Source organism: Salvelinus namaycush, chromosome 39 (assembly GCF_016432855.1).
Source record: "Salvelinus namaycush isolate Seneca chromosome 39, SaNama_1.0, whole genome shotgun sequence".
Taxonomy (NCBI): domain Eukaryota; kingdom Metazoa; phylum Chordata; class Actinopteri; order Salmoniformes; family Salmonidae; genus Salvelinus; species Salvelinus namaycush.
This window is the reverse complement of record NC_052345.1, coordinates 14,916,099-14,934,356: the sequence shown is the minus strand read 5'-3', so window position 1 is coordinate 14,934,356 and position 18,258 is coordinate 14,916,099. Positions and strand designations below refer to the sequence as shown.

The following is an 18,258-nucleotide window of genomic DNA, read 5'->3' as shown; positions in this document are numbered from 1 at the left end:
ACCAAAATAAAACGGATAAACAAAAGTAATTTACTACATTGTCACAAATGTTTTGCAACCAATCTTAATCTAAAGTTTGTCATACACTCAGCGGCCTGTTAATTAGGTACACCAACCTGTTCACGAAAATGGATCGCTCCTATAGACAGTGAGTCTCGTGGCCTTGGCTTGCTATATAAAGCAGGCAGACAGACATCGAGGCATTCAGTTACTGTTCAATTGAATGTTAGAAAGGACTAAACGAGTGACCTAAGCGACTTTGAGCATGGCATGATCGTCGGTGCCAGGTGTGTCGGATCCAGTATCCAGAAATGTTAGCCCCCTGGGCTTTTCACATTGTCTAGGATTTACTGAGAATTGTGCGACAAACAAAAAACATCCAGTCAACGGCAGTCCTGTGGGCGAAAACAGCTTGTTGATGAGAGAGGTCGAAAGAGAATGGCAAGAATCGTGCAAGCTAACAAGCGGGCCACAGACAGATAAATAATGGCGCAGAACGGCATCTCAGAACTCGTCAATCCTTGTCATGGATGGGCTACTGCAGCAGACGACCACACCAGGTTACACTCCTATCAGCTAAAAACAAGAAGAAGCGGCTCCAGTGGGCATATGAAGCAACAGGAACCATGATTAATCGGACCAGGCAATGTTTTTGCACTCTTCAATTGTCCAGTGTTGGTGATCATACTGATGGCAGAATCAGGATTTGGCGTAAGCAGCATAAGTCCATGGATCCATCCTGCCTTGTATAACCGGTACAGGCTGGTGGAGGTGGTGTACTGGTGTGGGGAAAGTTTTCCTGGCACACGTCAGGTCCCATGGTACCAATTGAGTAACAAACGTTTCTGACACCTTGTAGAATCCATGCCCCGAAAAATTCAGGCTGTTCTGGAGGTAAAGGGGGTCTGACCCGGCACTAGATGGGTGTACCTAATAAACTGAGTATATATATAAGCAGTCACACAGGCTCATCTAAATCGACCAATCTATACTGTTATTTCTCCCCCACAGGGTAATGGTCAGTGCGCCATATCAGAAGAATGGATCTGGTGGAATCTGTAGATGTGCTCAAGACCAAACAAACTGTACAGACTGTTACACTCCTCAAGGTAGAGATGGATGTTGATGATACACTATACTGTACTTACTGGACTGCATTTGAGAATGGTGGTTACTTTAATTAACAAAATGAATAATTATAAGAACATCTAACACGGTAACCATGGCTAATCGAGTATTAAAATATTGCTGAAATGTCAACAAGATCTTGAAAATGAGAAACACTAGTTGATTCTGCAAATCTGCCTTTTCCCTTTCAACAGTTACTGACAAAATCAAGTACATTGGACTGTCTATGGCTGGACAATCTACTTCTCCGCCAACGTTCACTGTAAGATAACCACTAAACATTTAATTTGATCATGTTCTTGTTTTCAAATACTCCATGTGAGTATGTGTAATTCATGTGTTTGGTTGTGTTTACATAAACAATCCAATCAGATCAGCTCTGAAAAATGATCTGCTGTGATTGGTCAAAATACCAATTAGTGGGAAAAAGATCAGAATTGGGCTGCCTGTGTAAACCTAAATGACTTGTTTCACTTGAGTCAAAAAACAATAGCTCAGCAAATGATCATGGCAAATTCCTGTAACTCTCTCTTTTGAAGACATCTGAGGTCCACCCATTATTTTATCCCATTTACAATGACGTATTCTCCTCATTCAGGCCTGCAGCCCTGGCCTGGCACACGAGTGCGATGGGAACTCCTATCTGAACAGTATCTGTTATCAGTTCAACAGCCAGCTCCAGATCACCTCGAACTTCACACCTGACTTCCAAGGTATAACGGTGAAACTTGAAGACAATTGTCGATAATAATAACATAACCCAAGGGTTTTAGGTATACATTGACTGTTTATTCATGTCATGCTAAATTACATTAGGATTAGGTCACAAAATATGAATTGTGAATGATAAGATCTGGATTCCTGAATATGTGAAGAATGTTGTGAGTGTTATACATCATATACATTTATGTAATTCACTTTCTCTTCCAGAATGTACTAAGAAAATAGTGGACCTCGTTTTCCTCTTTGACGGATCAGGAAGCATGACAACGACAGAATTTGATAAGAACAAAGGTTTCATAAACAATATCATGACAACCCTAAAAAACTCCTCAATCAAGGTAAACTTCCCTTTTAAAGTTCATAACCTAAAACATGCTCATGAGGTTGCTGAACGTACATCTGTTTATCTACACTCTTAGAAGTAAAGGTGCCTAGAAGAAGCTTTTGGCTTGCCACAACGGCAGAACCTTTCCAGTTCAAACAGGTTCCTTGAGGAACCCTCTGAAAAGGGTCTTCAAGGAACCCCTGTGTAAAGGTTCAAACCGGAACCTTTTTGTGATGGGACGGGTTACATTTTGAACCTTTTTAATAATATATTGTAGATGTGGAAGCCTATCAGATTGGAGGAGTGGCTTATTGGTGGAGTAGCTTTCAGATGGTTATTTTTGGCCAATGGTTAGCGTAAATGTCATTCCTGTTCATCATGTTAAGTTTGTACACTGCATTAAAAAATCTTGAATATTTATGCATATTATTTATTCTAATACAATATCAATAATATTAGCATTTCTGTTTACATATAGTAATACAGTGGTAACTATTCTAACTTTGGGATTTGCGTAGGCTCTTGAGGAACTCATACGCCTCTGTAAGCCTCATTGAAGCTACAAAACTGTCAGTGTTCAATCTTAACATGTGATAACAATACAACAGATCAGATGAACAGGATTGACATTTACTCTAAAGGGTGACCCAAAAAATATCTACGTTAATGCCAAACACCTACTAAGCCGCACCTCCACTCCAGGGTTCCTCCAGGAGCACAATGCTACATTGAACCATTAAAGTTTACTCCAAGAACCCCTCAACTAACCGAAGCTGCAAATATGAACCATCGACTAGCGATCTTCAGGGTTCCTCGAGTCACCACTAATTCTAAGAGTATATGTGCAATACCCAGGTTGCTGCATGGAAAGTATGGTATGAAATCAATATTAGTAATCTTTTCCTCTTTTGTAAACGACAGTTCGCAGCGGTTCAGTTCTCATCAAACACCAGGACAGTTTTCAACTTCAAAGACTACCAAGAGGGGAGAGCCTTTACTAAACTTTGGGAAGAAAAGCAAATGGCTGATCTAACCAACACACATCAGGCAATAGACTTTGTCTTGTAGGTCACAGTTGATCATTATTAATCAGTTTTACTGTCAAAGTTCTGACCGAATACTCAGAGTCTGATCAAAGGGGATTGTGGTGTAAGAAAGATAGATTGATCTGTTGTTTGTATCTAATTCAGGAAAAACATTTTTGAAAACCAAACCGCCGGCGCCACCGCATATGCAACTAAAGTACTGGTCGTAATAACAGATGGAGATCCCAGTGATACTGATAGAAGGTTCAAGTCTATCAAAAGAAGTGATGAGAAAAACATCATCCGCTTCATCATCGGGGTAAGTCCTTAAAAAGGGATCCTGCATAACCCCAACACAACACCACACAATTGTATGACTTACAGTGCATTCGGAAAGTATTCAGACCCCTTGACTTTTCCACATTTTGTTACATCACAGCCTCATTCTAAAATGTATTAAATCATTTTATTCCCTCATGAATCTACACACAATACGCCATAATGACAAAACAAGAACAGATTATACATTTTTTTGGCCAATTATTTTTTAATATCACATTTACATAAGTATTCAGACCCTTTACTCAGTACTTTGTTGAAGCACCTTTGGCAGCGATTACAGTATCGAGGCTTCTTGGGTATGATGCTACAAGCTCGGCACACCTGTGTTGGGGAGTTTCCCCCATTCTTCTCTGCAGATCCTCTCAAGCTCTGCCAGTTTGGATGGGAAGCGTCGCTTTACAGCTATTTTCAGGTCTCTCCAGAGATGTTCGATCGGGTTCAAGTCCGGGCTCTGGCTGGGCCACTCAAGGACATTCAGAGACTTGTCCCGAAGCCACTCCTGCATTGTCCTGGCTGTGTGCTTAGGGTCGTTGTCCTGTTGGAAGGTGAACCTTCACCCCAGTCTGAGGTCCTGAGCACTCTGAAGCAGGTTTTCATCAAGGATCCTTCTGTACTTTGCTCCGTTCATCTTTCCCTCGATCCTGACTAGTCTCCCAGTCCCTGCCGCTGAAAAGAAAATCCCACAGCATGATGGTGCCACCACCATGCTTCACCGTAGGGATGGTGCCAGGTTTCCTCCAGACGTGACACTTGGCATTCAGACCAAAGAGTTCAATCTTGGACCAAGGCCCTTCTCCCCCGATTGTTCAGTTTGGCCAGGAGGCTAGCTCTTGGAATAGTCTTGGTGGTTCCAAACTTCTTCCATTTAAGAATGATAGAGGCCACTGTGTTCTTGGGGATCTTAAATGCTGCAGCAATTTTTTGGTTATCTTCCCCAGATCTGTGCCTCGACACAATTCTGTCTTGGAGCTCTACGAACAATTCCTTCAACCTCATGGCTTGGTTTTTGCTCTAAAATCACTGTCAACTGTGGGACCTTATATAGACAGGTTTGTGCCTTTCCAAAACATGTCCAATCAATAGAATGTACCACAGGTGGACTCTAATCAAGTTGTAGAAACATCTCAAGGATGATCAATGGAAAAGGGATGCACCTGATCTCAATTTCAAGTCTCATAGCAAAGGGTCTGAATATTTATATAAATACGGTATGTCTGTTTATTAATTTTAATAAATTTGCACAAAAAAAACAACAGTTTTTCTTTGTCATTATGGGGTATTGTGTGTATATTTATGAGAAAAAATATATATTGAATCAATTTTACAATAAGGCTGTAACGTAACAAAATGTGGAAAAAGTCAAGGGGTCTGAGTACTTTCTGAACGCACTTTAATTCCATTACAACTATTTAATTCCCATAACTACAGCTGGCTGATCACTAGTAAAAACATGTTGACTAGAAGGTATGCTCTCCTCCTAGTTGAAACTACCAAATGCCAATATACTTGCATCTCTGTGAACTTCAAGTGAAATGGTTTGCAAACGTACCTCAATCCAGGGATGGAAGGTTTCTCTGTAGTCCGACGTATCCCACAACAATTTACGGTGAATGGAGAAGATTGAAATAGTGCTAGTTTTCTATTAAACTGCCTTGTTCATCCTCATGCTGGTTAGGTAATGCTAAAGCAGCAGTATTTGATCTTCTCCATTTACCCTTGTGGGATAATTAGGAGAACAGCAACACCTTCCATCCCTGGGTTGAGGTACATTTTCAAATCGGTTCAACTTGAAATTCAGAGGTGCAAATATATTGGCAAATGGTCGTTTCTCCTCCTTAAAATGTATCTGTTCCCACTCCCATCAATACCTCCACAACTGCTAGTACATTTACAAATGCCTTTTAATCCTCTACTAATGATCCTGTTCTATCATCACACAATGATTTGCTGAACAGGTTCAGTGGCACCAGTTAAAACCACAAATCAACTGTCTGCCTTGGATAAATGACCACACTATTGCCTTAAAAAGTGTACTAGGAATGCAGAACGGAAATGGAAGGCCTACAAACGTCAAGTATACTATGAGATACTGGAGGATCTGATGAAAAATTACAATGTTGTGGTTAAATATACAAGAGCAAACTACTTCTCTACCCTGATCTCTGAGAACTCCCACAACTCAAAAATGATGTAAAAAAAAAAGCATGATGTTGGTGCCCCCCATAACAGGGACAGATTTCTGCAAACAGTTTTTACGATTCTTTACAGAATTGTAAAAAAGTTGCCCTCGACTGGTGCAGGTCATATCTATGCGGCAGACGTTTCTCAGTGAGCATGGGTGCTTCAGTATCGACCCCAGCACCTATTCACTATGGCATCCCTCAGGGGTCAATTCTGGGCTCCATTTTTTCCCCCTGTACATGCTTCCCTTTGGTGACATCATCCGCAATCATAACATTCAGTTTCACTGCTTTGCAGATACCGTTATTTAAATAATCAGACCCAGGGTTCTACTAAGCTAACATATGTAATTGTTTTAAGATGGTCATACCATGGATTATTTAGCTATTTGATTTTGCTTTAGCTATTTTTCCTTTAGCTATCCCAAAAAAACTAAACTAAAACAATTTGATAAAATATTGAATTTGGCCTTTACTACTATAGACCATAGAAACAGTTTGAATAACACATTCATGAATTGCAAAAAAAAGTCAGTCAAAAAATTAATCCTAAGGAATAAGGATTTGAAATGTCTGTCCTATATCTAGGAGATATAACAAAGCTCAGGATATATTGTTGTTTCTTGGACACATATTTAACCCCTTATATTTTTGTTGGCACAAAACTGCCTCCATACTTCCATTGATTTGTATGGGTTTCCTTCATCGTGTTCGTGAGAGTCTCATCTTTCCATAGAGTGGTCATAAAGCACCTCATCCCAGCTGCCCACTGCACTGAGGCTAGGAAACATTGTCACCACCGATAAATCTACGATAATGGAGAATTTCAATAAGCATTTTTCTACGGCTGACCATGCTTTCCACCTGGCTACCCCTACCCCGGTCAACAGCTCTGCACCCCCCACAGCAACTTCCCTCCCCCATTTCTCCTTCACCCAAATCCAGATATCTGATGTTCTGAAAGAGCTGCAAAATCTGGACCCCTACAAATCAGCTGGGCTAGACAATCTGGACCCTCTCTTTCTAAAATGATCTGCTGTAATTGTTGCAATCCCTATTACTAGCCTGTTCAACCTCTCTTTCGTATCGTCTGAGATCCCTAAAGATTGGAAAGCTGCCACGGTCATCCCCCTCTTCAAAGAGGGAGACACTCTAGATCCAAACTGTTACAGACCTATATCTATCCTAACCTGCCTTTCTAAAGTCTTCGAAAGCCAAGTTAACAAACAGATCACCGACCATTTCGAATCTCACTGTACCTTCTCCGCTATGCAATCTGGTTTCCGGGCTGGTCATGGGTGCACCTCAGCCATGCTCAAGGTCCTAAACGATATCATAACTGCCATCGATAAAAGATAATACTGTGCAGCCGTCTTCATCAACCTGGCCAAGGCTTTCGACTCTGTCAATCACCACATTCCTATCAGCAGACTCAACAGCCTTGGTTTCTCAAATGACTGTCTCACCTGGTTCACCAATTACTTCTCAGATAGAATTCAGTGTGTCAAATTGGAGGGCCTGTTGTCCAGACCTCTGGCAGTCTCTATGGGGGTGCCACAGGGTTCAATTCTCGGGCCGACTCTTTTCTCTGTATACATCAATGATGTCGCTCTTGCTGCTGGTGATTCTCTGATCCACCTCTACGCAGAAGACACCATTCTGTATACTTCTGGCCCTTCTTTGGACACTGTGTTAACAAACCTCCAGATGAGCTTCAATGCAATACAGCACTCCTTCCGGGACCTCCAACTGCTCTTAAATGCAAGTAAAACTAAATGCATGCTCTTCAACCATTCGCTGCCCGCACCCGACTGCCCGTCTAGCATCACTACTCTGGACGGTTCTGACTTAGAATATGTGGAGAACTACAAATACCTAGGTGTCTGGTTAGACTGTAAACTCTCCTTCCAGACTCACATTAAGCATCTCCAATCCAAAATTAAATCTAGAATTGGCTTTCTATTTCACAACAAAGCATCCTTCACTCATGCTGCCAAACATACCCTCGTAAAACTGACTATCCTACCGATCCTTGACTTTGGCGATGTCATTTACAAAATATCCTCCAACACTCTACTCAGCAAATTGTATGTAGTCTATCACAGTGCCATCTGTTTTGTCACCAAAGCCCCATATACTACCCACCACTGCGACCTGTATGCTCTTGTTGGCTGGCCCTCGCTTCATATTCTTCGTCAAACCCACTGGCTCCAGGTCATCTATAAGTCTTTGCTAGGTAAAGCCCCGCCTTATCTCAGCTCACTGGTCACCATAGCAACACCCACCCGTAGCACACTCTCCAGCAGGTATATTTCACTGGTCACCCCCAAAGCCAACTCCTCTTTGGCCGCCTTTCCTTCCAGTTCTCTGCTGCCAGTGACTGGAACGAATTGCAAAAATCACTGAAGCTGGAGTCTTATATCTTCCTCATTAACTTTAAGCATCAGCTGTCAGAGCAGCTTACCGATCATTGCACCGATCATTGCACCTGTACACAGCCCATCTTTCCCATGCTTGTTCAATAAACCATAAACAATTAATGAACATGCACCTGTGGAACGGTCGTTAAGACACTAACAGCTTACAGACGGTAGGCAATTAAGGTCACATTTATGAAAACTTAGGACACTAAAGAGGCCTTTCTACTGACTCTGAAAAACACCAAAATAAAGATTCCCAAGGTCCCTGCTCATCTGCGTCAACGTGCCTTAGGCATGCTGCAAGAAGGCATGAGGACTGCAGATGTGGCCAGGGCAATAAATTACAATGTCCGTACTGTGAGACACCTAAGACAGCGCTACAGGGATACAGGACGGACAGCTGATCGTCCTCGCAGTGGCAGACCACGTATAACACCACCTGCACAGGATTGGTACATCCGAACATCACACATGCGGGACAGGTACAGGATGGCAACAACAACTGCCCGAGTTACACCAGTAACGCACAACCCTTCCATCAGTGCTCAGACTGTCCGCAATAGGCTAAGAGAGGCTGGACTGAGGGCTTGTAGGCCTGTTGTAAGGCAGGTCCTCACCAGACATCACCGGCAACACCGTCGCTGGACCAGACAGGACTGGCATAAAGTGCACTTCACTGACGAGTCGCGGTTTTGTCTCACCAGGGATGATGGTCGGATTCCCGTTCATCATCGAAGGAATGAGCGTTACACCGAGGCCTCGTGATCGATTTGGTGGTGGAGGGTCCGTCGTGGTCTGGGGCGCTGTGTCACAGCATCATCGGACTGAGCTTGCTGTCATTGCAAGCAATCTCAACGCTGTGCGTTACAGGAAAACATCCTCCTCCCTCATGTGGTACCCTTCCTGCAGGTTCATCCTGACATGACCCTCCAGCATGACAATGCCACCAGCCATACTGCTCGTTCTGTGCGTGATTTCCTGCAAGACAGGAATGTCAGTGTTCTGCCAAGGCCAGCGAAGAGCCCGGATCTCAATCCCATTGAGCACATCTGGGACCTGTTGGATCGGAGGGTGAGGGCTAGGGCCATTCCCCCCAGAAATGTCCGGGAACTGAGGTGCCTTGGTGGAAGTGTGGGGTAACATCTCACAGCAAGAACTGGAGAATCTGGTGCAGTCCATGAGAAGGAGATGTACTGCAGTACTTAATGCAGCTGGTGGCCACACCAGATACTGACTTACCTTTGATTTTAACCCTCCCTTTGTTCAGGGACACATTATTCCATTTCTGTTAGTCACATGTCTGTGGAACTTGTTCAGTTTATGTCTCAGTTGTTGAATCTTGTTATGTTCATACAAATATTTGCAAATGTTAAGTTTGCTGAAAATAAACGCAGTTGACAGTGAGAGGACGTTTCTTTTCGGACGCTATAGACGTTTTCGCGAGACGACCGATTTTCGGGATGTCTCATGGTCTGACAAACACAACTGTGGTCCCGCCACCGTCCACTGCAGAAGCGGAAGGCAGACATTGGCGGATACGGTGGATTGTGACGCACGCAGCCCATGCAAAAAACAGATCTCTATCTTAAATTGACGGATTTTGATGGGGACTTTTTTATTATGTTACTTAGATTGACACACGGGTCAGTCAATAGATAAGCTGAATACGCTTTTATAAAGAAGCTTTTAACGTATGATTTTAATTAGCTTTATTTTTTCTTCTTTCTTCTGTCTTTGTTTGTTTGTTAGTACTTTTATTTCATGATGTGAAGCACTTTGTTACTTGTATTGAAAAGCGCTAAAAAATATAATTATTATTATTATTACTAGTCTCAAGGGTCCAGTCCAATTTCCCAATTACGATGTGGATGTTTAAATATCATTCATATTGAAAAGGAAATTAGACTTCACTATAATTCCACAAGCATTTCGCTACACCCGCAATAACATCTGCTATTCACGTGTATGTGACCAGTATAATTTGATTTGATATTTCTCGGCAGGTCAAGATTCTTGATTTGACGAAACTCAAGTCCCTGGCATCAGAGCCAAAAGAGAACAACACTTTCCTAATCCAGGACTACAACGGACTAAAAGGAATCCTAGACAACTTTCAAAAAAAGATCTTCAACATTGAAGGTACAACTCCGGATTCAGTTGAAATGTCTTAGTACTACTTACTTATTTTTCAGCAAAGTCCCTGTCAACTGAGAGTTGTTATTCATCAAAAAAAAACTGAAGTGGAAATACTGGTCACTTCCTGAAATATACTGGTATTTATTTCTGGTGATAACACCTTCCTCAAAACATTCCACAGTAGAAGTATTAATATATCGCTAGTTATATCACTGTCCGTATGTTCTAGGTTCCAAGACTGCTCTGGCTGGAAACTTGACTAAGGAGATGTCTCAGAGTGGGTTCAGTGCTGTCTACGTTGATAAGGTGAGATATCGCGATAGTATGTCCAGTATGTTTTATCATCATCTTAATATTTTTATAAATGTACTGACCACCATTGCAACTAGTTTATATAGATAATTAATGCTTATTAATGAAAAATCTTACCCATTGTTTTATTTTCTCTACAGGACACCTTGGTTTTGGGCTCAGTGGGATCAAACAACTGGCGTGGGTCCCTCTTAGAGACTAAGGGTCTGAGATCAGAGGAAAGGGAAATCCAGGACCTCACATTGGACAAAGATTCCTATATGGGTAATGGAACATTAAGCTCAAAAAAAGATATTGCTCAAAAAACCCTATTTTCAAGGCTCTGTTAGTTCAGATGTTTCAGAGAAGGGAGTGTAGTTACAATGAACCTACATTTCTTCATTGTCGTTACAGGATACTCTGTAGCTGTTGGGAAGAAGAATGAGAACCTTCTATATTTTACTGGAGCACCAAGATCTGAACACATGGGACAGATCCTACTTTTTAACAAGGTCAACAACAACTGGACTGTGGCACAAAGATTGTTTGGGGAACAGGTTGGTAACATTAGCTATTTCTGCAAGCAGTGTGGTATTTCAATCAAGTTTTACAATAGGGACAGCATGAAACCAGATTTTGGGGTTACTTCAAAGGTTGAATCACTCCTCCGATAGTAAAGAGGAACACATGATGTCACTTTGTATGTTAAATTATGAGTTCCATTCCAAACCAGAGGGCTTCTTAAAACTTTTCAAAACTATTTTTATATGAATGTAAGTTTTGATTTTCTCAGATGGGCTCCTACTTCGGGGCAGAGCTGTGTTCTGTGGACATAGACTCAGACGGCAACTTAGATTTCCTCCTGGTGGGGGCACCAATGTTTCACCAACCACCGAGAGAGGGCAGGATCTACGTCTACACACTGACTGATAAGGTGGGCTGAACTGTGAACCTCTGAACAACAGATTCAAATGCTGAATTTGTGGCTGAATATGTTCACCAGGGAAAAAGTGATCTGGAAGCCGATATATATTCATTTGGATATAAATATCCATTATCTTTAATAATAATGCACAAAAGACAGTGTAATATGGATTTATCTTCATGTGATCTCTCCTTTCTTAGCTGGAACTGAGGATGGAGATGAATGTTTCAGTGCTGTCTCAGGGTAGATTCGGCTCCTCCATCTGCTCTCTCACAGACCTGAATGGAGATGGGCTGAAGGATGTAGCTGTGGGCGCTCCACTTGAGGACGATAACAGGGGGGCCGTGTACATCTACCTGGGTGAAAAGCTAAAGGGGATCCGCCCTGAATTCAGCCAGGTGAGGCAGACGAAGATGGAAATCGTTAAAAGAAGCCCTTCATTATCAAATAAAACAGACATCCCTCCTGGGATATCAATGGCTTTTCATTATCTGTGTATGTCTTCTTACTGCAGCGCATCTCAGCTGTGATGATGAGATCTAAGATCCAGTTCTTTGGCCAGACGATTGATGGGAAGATGGACCTGGGTGAGGATGGACTGACTGACATCGTAGTAGGAGCGCGTGGCGCAGTTGTCGTCTTGAGGTACGAGTCCAAAAAAAGGCTAAGAAAATAAATCTGTTTTAAACGGACAGTAAAAATATCCCACTAGGGTGCGATCTGTACTGAATGGGGGCTGCGCTCAATGAGGTGAGGGCGGTGCTACCCAACATCGTACAATGTAGGCTAACATCCCAATCTTTATGATCGCTCACAGGTCCAGACCGGTCCTCAGCGTCTCTGCTCATCTCCACTTCCATCCCTCGGGGATCAGCACTGATAACTTTGACTGTCTGGCAAAAGAGATAATTTCCCCCGTGGTCACTTTAACAGCCTGCTTTAACATGGCAGAGGCAACAAAGAGTAAAGCTGGTAAGAACTCTCAGAACTTTATGATCTGAGACTACATACACTACATGACCAAAAATATCTGCTCGTCGAACATCTCATTCCAAATTCATGGGCATTAATATGGAGTTGGTCCCCCCTTTGCTGCTACAGCTGCCAAGTCCATTGGGAAGGCTTTCCACTAGTTATTGGAACATTGCTGCGGGGACTTGCTTCCATTCAGCAACAAGCATTAGTGAGGACGGGCATTGATGGGCGATTAGTCCTGGCTTGCAGTCGGCATTCCAATTCATCCCAAAGGTGTTCGATGGGGTTGAGGTCAGGGTTCTGTGCAGGCCAGTCAAGTTCTTCCACACTGATCTCAACAAACCATTTCTGTATGGACCTCACTTTGTGCACGGGGGCATTGTCATGCTGAAACAGGAAAGGGCCTTCCCCAAACTGTTGCCAAAAAGTTGGAAGCACAGATTCGTCTAGAATGTCATTGTATTCTGTAATGTTAAGATTTTCCTGCACTGGAACTAAGGGGCCTAGCTCAAACCAAGAAAAACAGTCCTAAACCATTATTTCTCCTACACCAAACTTTACAGTTGGCACTATGCATTCAGGCCGGTAGCGTTCTCCTGGCATCTGCCAAACCCAGATTAGTCCGTCGGACTGCCAGATGGTGAAGCGTGATTCATTACTCCAGAGAACGCGTTTCCACTGCTCCAGAGTCCAATGGCGGCAAGCTTTACACCACTCCAGCCAACGCTTGGCATTGGGCATGGAGATCTTAGGCTTGTGTGTGGCTGCTCGGCCATGGAAACCCATTTCATGAAGCTCCCAACGAACAGTTATTGTGCTGACGTTGCTTCCAGAGGATGTTTGGAACTCGGTAGTGAGTGTTGCAACAGAGGACAGATGTGTTTTACGCATTTCAGCACTCGGCGGTGCCATTCTGTGAGCTTGTGTGGCCTATCACTTCGTGGCTGAGCCGTTGTTGCACCTAGACATTTCCACTTCACAACAGCACTTACAGTTGACCGGGGAAGCTCTAGCAGGGCAGACATTTTAGGAACTGACTTGTTGGAAAGGTGGCATCCTATGACAGTGGTACGTTGAAAGTCACTGAGCTCTTCAGTCTCTTCTTCTACTTCCAATGTTTGTCTGTGGAGATTGCATGGCGGTGTGCTCAATTTTATACACCTGTCAGCAACAGGTGTGGCTGAAATAGCCAAATCTACAACTTTGAAGGGGTGTCCACATACTTTTGTATATATAGTGTAATTGTGGCCTTGATGGTCTAGGTCGGAGCCTCGGTGCATAGCTAAATCACTGACAACAATAAGTGGATCTTGGTCTCTTCCCAGTCTGAAGACCGATGGAAGCTGCTGACGGGAGGACGGTTCATAATAATGTCTGGAAAGGAGCAAATGGAATGGCATCAAACACATGGAAACCATGTTTGATACCATTCCACTTATTCCACTCCAGCCATTACCACAAGCTTGTCCTCCCCAATTAAGGTGCCAAAGGTTGTTCCTTGGTGTGGATCTGGGACTCGAGAGTTCAGGTCTTGACTCCATCTCTGCTTTCTACTTCAATGCTGTCCGTCAGCAGGCAACCATGAGGTTCTGAACTTCTCTCCCTGATAAGGATGCCAGTTCATACTCTTGTGTACTTTTCCAGGGGCACTGAGTGCAGGGATGAACGTCTCCTACTCGCTGGATGTGGATCCACTGAGACAGAGGAGCCGAGCATTTTACAGCGACACGAACAAAGGGGCCAGAAGACTTCTCTCTACTGTGGAGCTGAGAAAGGAGCGGACCTGCTTCAACCACTCACTCTACATGACAGTATGATCAATGAGAAACTGTAGCTATGCAACAATACAACAACCATAATGTCTCTCGTAAGGAGGGGATTTAATGAATAACATTACGTTGTTAGGTTGTTGAATTATTATTGAATTATTGTGTATTGATCTTATTCAGTGATGAGAAGAATGAGGGTTTTTCAGGACTATGGATATGGAAATGAATGCCACATTTGATTTTTTTCCAGCAATGCGTGATCGACACATTATCGCCCATAATCATCCAACTTAATTTTTCTCAATCTGAAAGCCAACAAGAGAGTCTTACTGCCATTCTGAATACTGACAGTCCTACACAGGCTGTGGTCGAGGTACGAGGATATATTCTGGGTCTGACTAAAACCTGTTCACTTACAATGATCAACAGTACTAGCAATGACTGTGGACTGAGTACTGTAATTTAGCCAAAGACCTGTGAAAACAGGTAATCTAAACACATTCACAGCTGTCTTGAATTCGTCCTAGGTGCCCTTTGAAAAGAACTGCAAAGAAAATGAAACCTGTTTGGCAGAGCTTGAGGTGGACTTCAACTTTATGTAAGTATCTGATAAACAGAGAAAACATAAAGTAACTTGTTTGTGGCTATAATAATTACTGACTGCTCAAGTATGTTTTCTGACTGTACAGTCTTGTCTCTCTTATCAGCACATCAACTTTATTAGTGGTGGACCAGAGTTACTTCAACGTGACTATAAGACTGTCCAATCACGGGGATGACTCCTACAACACCAGTCTAACCCTCCTCTACCCTCCTGGCCTCTCATTCTCCATGATGCATCTTCTGAAGGTAATACCGACACCCCTCCATCTATTGTGTAATTCACTCTGATGTTTTGTTCTTGCTCTCATCTAAACCAGTGTTATTCAAACCTGGAGACCCAAAACATGTTCAGCCAATCAAGGGTTAGGTGATTAGTTTAATCAGGGGTGATCCTCCTGGGCTGGAACAGATCTACCCCTTCTCAGACTTGCTTTCAATGAGAATGACAGATCTATAACTCCCATTTGTATGTGAATTTGGTCGGGTTGCCCAAAAAACGTACATATAGCGATTTATGCGTAGTGCACCTTTAAGTGTTGAATTGATTAGTTCCGTAAAGTGGTTCATTTTTAACATGCTTGTTTATTTTAGACTGTCAGGGACTCTGAATTATTTACACACTTGACATATTGTCTGTATTCCATAGTCCACAAGGAGAACGGTGTTCAGCTGTGGTGGTCTGGAAGGTGAAATGAATAGAACTACATGCAGTGTCAGCATACCTGTCTACCGTAGTAAAACTACAGTGAGTGATTACTTAGATATACCAGTAAATAATGCTGTGAATCCACTGGTAAAGCTTTAAAATGTTCTTAAATGATAAAGACTCAGAGCTAAAAGCAGTAACTCAATGTCTAATTGAGTGACAGCTTTGAAATGAGCGATACAGTGCCTTCAGAAAGTATTGTGACCCCTTGACTTTTTGCAAGTGTTGTTGTGTTACAGCCTGAATTTAATACCCCGTAATGTCAAAGTGGAATTATAATTGACATTTGTACAAATTAAAAATGAAAAGCTGAAATGTCCAGACTCAAAATGTTTAACCCCTTTGTTATAGCAAGCCTAAATAAGTTCAGAAATAAGAATGTGCTTAATAAGTCACATAAATTGCATGGACTCACTGTGTGCAATGATGAGTAGAGAGCAGAGCATTACTTTATTCATCTCAACTTGGGAAATTGTTTTATCACAGCATGCATCAATGACTTAAAATGACAGGACATGCAACAATGACCAACATGATAAAAACCAAACATTAAGACAAAAAGGCACATACACCATAGTATCCCTAAAATAATAATCTGATTCAATTGCTGTTTTTTTTATCCTACTTTGGGAAAGACAAAACCAAGCAACAACATTTACCAATAGAAAAACCTCATAACAAGTTAATCAATTACTCATTAAAAAGCTTCATGGCTGCGGGTAAAAATGACCATCTAACCTCTCTGTGGAACATCTGGGCAGGCTTAACCTGCTACTGAAGCTGCTCCTGTGTTGCATTCGAGCCCTGGTGTCATTGTCCACGATCATGTGCAGCTTTTTTATGAACATGTCTTGCATTGATTCCAGGCTGCTGCCAATTGTAGTACTCTTTCTTAATGATTTTATCAAGCTTGCATAAAAGTCCTCCTTAGGTAAATTCCCTTTCCAGCACACAATGGCATAGGTCGCTACACTCGCCACGACATTGCTATGGAACATACAAAGCATTTTGTCACATACTTTAAAAGATCAAAGCTTCCTTAAATTACATTCTGGATTGGGCTTTTGTCGCCACTGAAAAGCCTCCTTCCAGTTCAGTTTGTTGTCGACTGTTAAACCTAAGTACTTATTAGAGTCAACAGTGCCAATCTCTTCACCAGTGGCTCAGTTCATTGTTGTGTGAGAAGTTGAAAATATGCTGCAGTATGAAAGCCAGTTGATTAGCACACACCTTGAGTACTCTGGCGTCAACTCCATCAGGCCCTGCTGACTTACTGGGACTGATCCTCTTCAGCTGCCTCACTTGTTTCTTCGAGATGCTCATGGGCACAGTGCTTCCCAGATCAGAGTCTAGCACCTGCACTATCTGATGTTGCTCTGCTGACAAATCATACTTATCGAATCCGGTAAAAAACAAACAAAAAAACCTCTCGGTTTTCTTCCTACCGTACTAGATATCCTGCATGTTTTTTGCTTGCAGCTTACGGTCTAACGTCAGTATGTATTCATATTTTGCTTGGCACAATATTGTCAGTAGAGAAGTTCACATAGTCCGTTTTGCATTCAGAGACCCTTAAGTTCCTCCTCCCAGTCGTCTATAAATAGATTCTAATCTGTACCTGCCAAGCAGCTCTGTAGCGCCTCTCCAGTTTCAGGTGTCCATTCGTGAATCACCGCCTGAGTGACATGTTACCTCTGGACCAGTGGGCGGTACTTTGGTAGCAGCTGGACGAGGTCGTTAGATTGTCCAGTGGAGGCAGAGCAGTCTAGCAGTAGGCATCTTTCACATTGGCGTAGAGAATGTCAATGGTCTAGTCCAGACGAGTTTGAACTTTAACATACTGTTAAGGTAGGAAGTGTTGCGGACAGCAAACATTGGTTGGAATCTCCAGAGATAACCGAGTAGGGTGATCGATTGAGTAGGTAATGTGGTGAATTCATGGATAGTGTCTGTGGCCAGTTAAAAATTTGCAGACGGCGGGATGTAGACAATCACTATCACACTAGAGAACTCTTGGTAAATAGTAGGGTCGGCAGCCCACTGCTAACACCTCCACGTGAGGGGAACAGACCCTCTTCACTGTGACGCCATTGATTGTTCACATACAGACGCCTCCCCCCTACTTGACCCCGAAAGTTCCGAGCTCCTGTCAGCTCTGATGATCGTGAAACCAACCACCTCCACATGGGAATCAGGTATGACCTCCGTTAGCCAAGTTTCCGTGCACCATACCAGACTTGTTTGCTGATGTAATCTCATATACGAAGTTGTTGCCGATAGCACCTCCGTCTTGATTACAAGCAAGTGGACATTTCCCATGAGAAAGGATGGGAGATTGAGCTTCTTTCCTCTCTTGTTTTGTAGTCATACGCCTCCCCCGCTTCCCCTTTTCCTTGGTTTCATCTCAGGCGGCAGCTCTAGTAGGCCAACTTTACTTGGCTGTAGGGCATGAGGTTCATTCTGGCTGTACGTTACCAAGGTCTCTGCACTAGCAGAGTGTTTGGTGCACTCCACAGTATCTCAACTCAGTGAGGCTAGTAGTAGAATAAACAAATACTTCCAGTACTCCATCTTCTTCGTGCCATCAGTACAACCACGCAAGACAAGAAAATAATTTGCTCACTACAACAGGGTTAGAGCCTCGGACGCTATTGTTTAACATTAATTTTGAATGACTACCTCGTCTCTGAACCCCACACACAAAATTATC

At 42.7% G+C, this 18,258-nt stretch overlaps 1 protein-coding gene across 1 annotated transcript in view; it reads left to right on the top strand.

The window, feature by feature from the left end:
• Window positions 1-1,016: 1,016 nt before the first annotated feature.
• The window catches only part of LOC120032973 (integrin alpha-X-like), a 31,662-nt gene continuing 14,420 nt past the window's right edge, over window positions 1,017-18,258 (top strand). Inside the window, exons 1-19 of the mRNA XM_038979248.1 lie at window positions 1,017-1,109; window positions 1,323-1,390; window positions 1,727-1,841; window positions 2,059-2,189; window positions 3,098-3,240; window positions 3,367-3,520; window positions 10,147-10,282; window positions 10,509-10,585; window positions 10,732-10,855; window positions 10,985-11,127; window positions 11,364-11,504; window positions 11,696-11,893; window positions 12,010-12,140; window positions 12,313-12,467; window positions 14,115-14,281; window positions 14,490-14,612; window positions 14,767-14,837; window positions 14,947-15,088; window positions 15,489-15,587. Coding sequence (XP_038835176.1) covers window positions 1,355-1,390; window positions 1,727-1,841; window positions 2,059-2,189; window positions 3,098-3,240; window positions 3,367-3,520; window positions 10,147-10,282; window positions 10,509-10,585; window positions 10,732-10,855; window positions 10,985-11,127; window positions 11,364-11,504; window positions 11,696-11,893; window positions 12,010-12,140; window positions 12,313-12,467; window positions 14,115-14,281; window positions 14,490-14,612; window positions 14,767-14,837; window positions 14,947-15,088; window positions 15,489-15,587 — 2,286 coding nt within the window. The 5' untranslated portion in view covers window positions 1,017-1,109; window positions 1,323-1,354. The remainder of the gene's footprint in view (window positions 1,110-1,322; window positions 1,391-1,726; window positions 1,842-2,058; window positions 2,190-3,097; window positions 3,241-3,366; window positions 3,521-10,146; window positions 10,283-10,508; window positions 10,586-10,731; window positions 10,856-10,984; window positions 11,128-11,363; window positions 11,505-11,695; window positions 11,894-12,009; window positions 12,141-12,312; window positions 12,468-14,114; window positions 14,282-14,489; window positions 14,613-14,766; window positions 14,838-14,946; window positions 15,089-15,488; window positions 15,588-18,258) is intronic.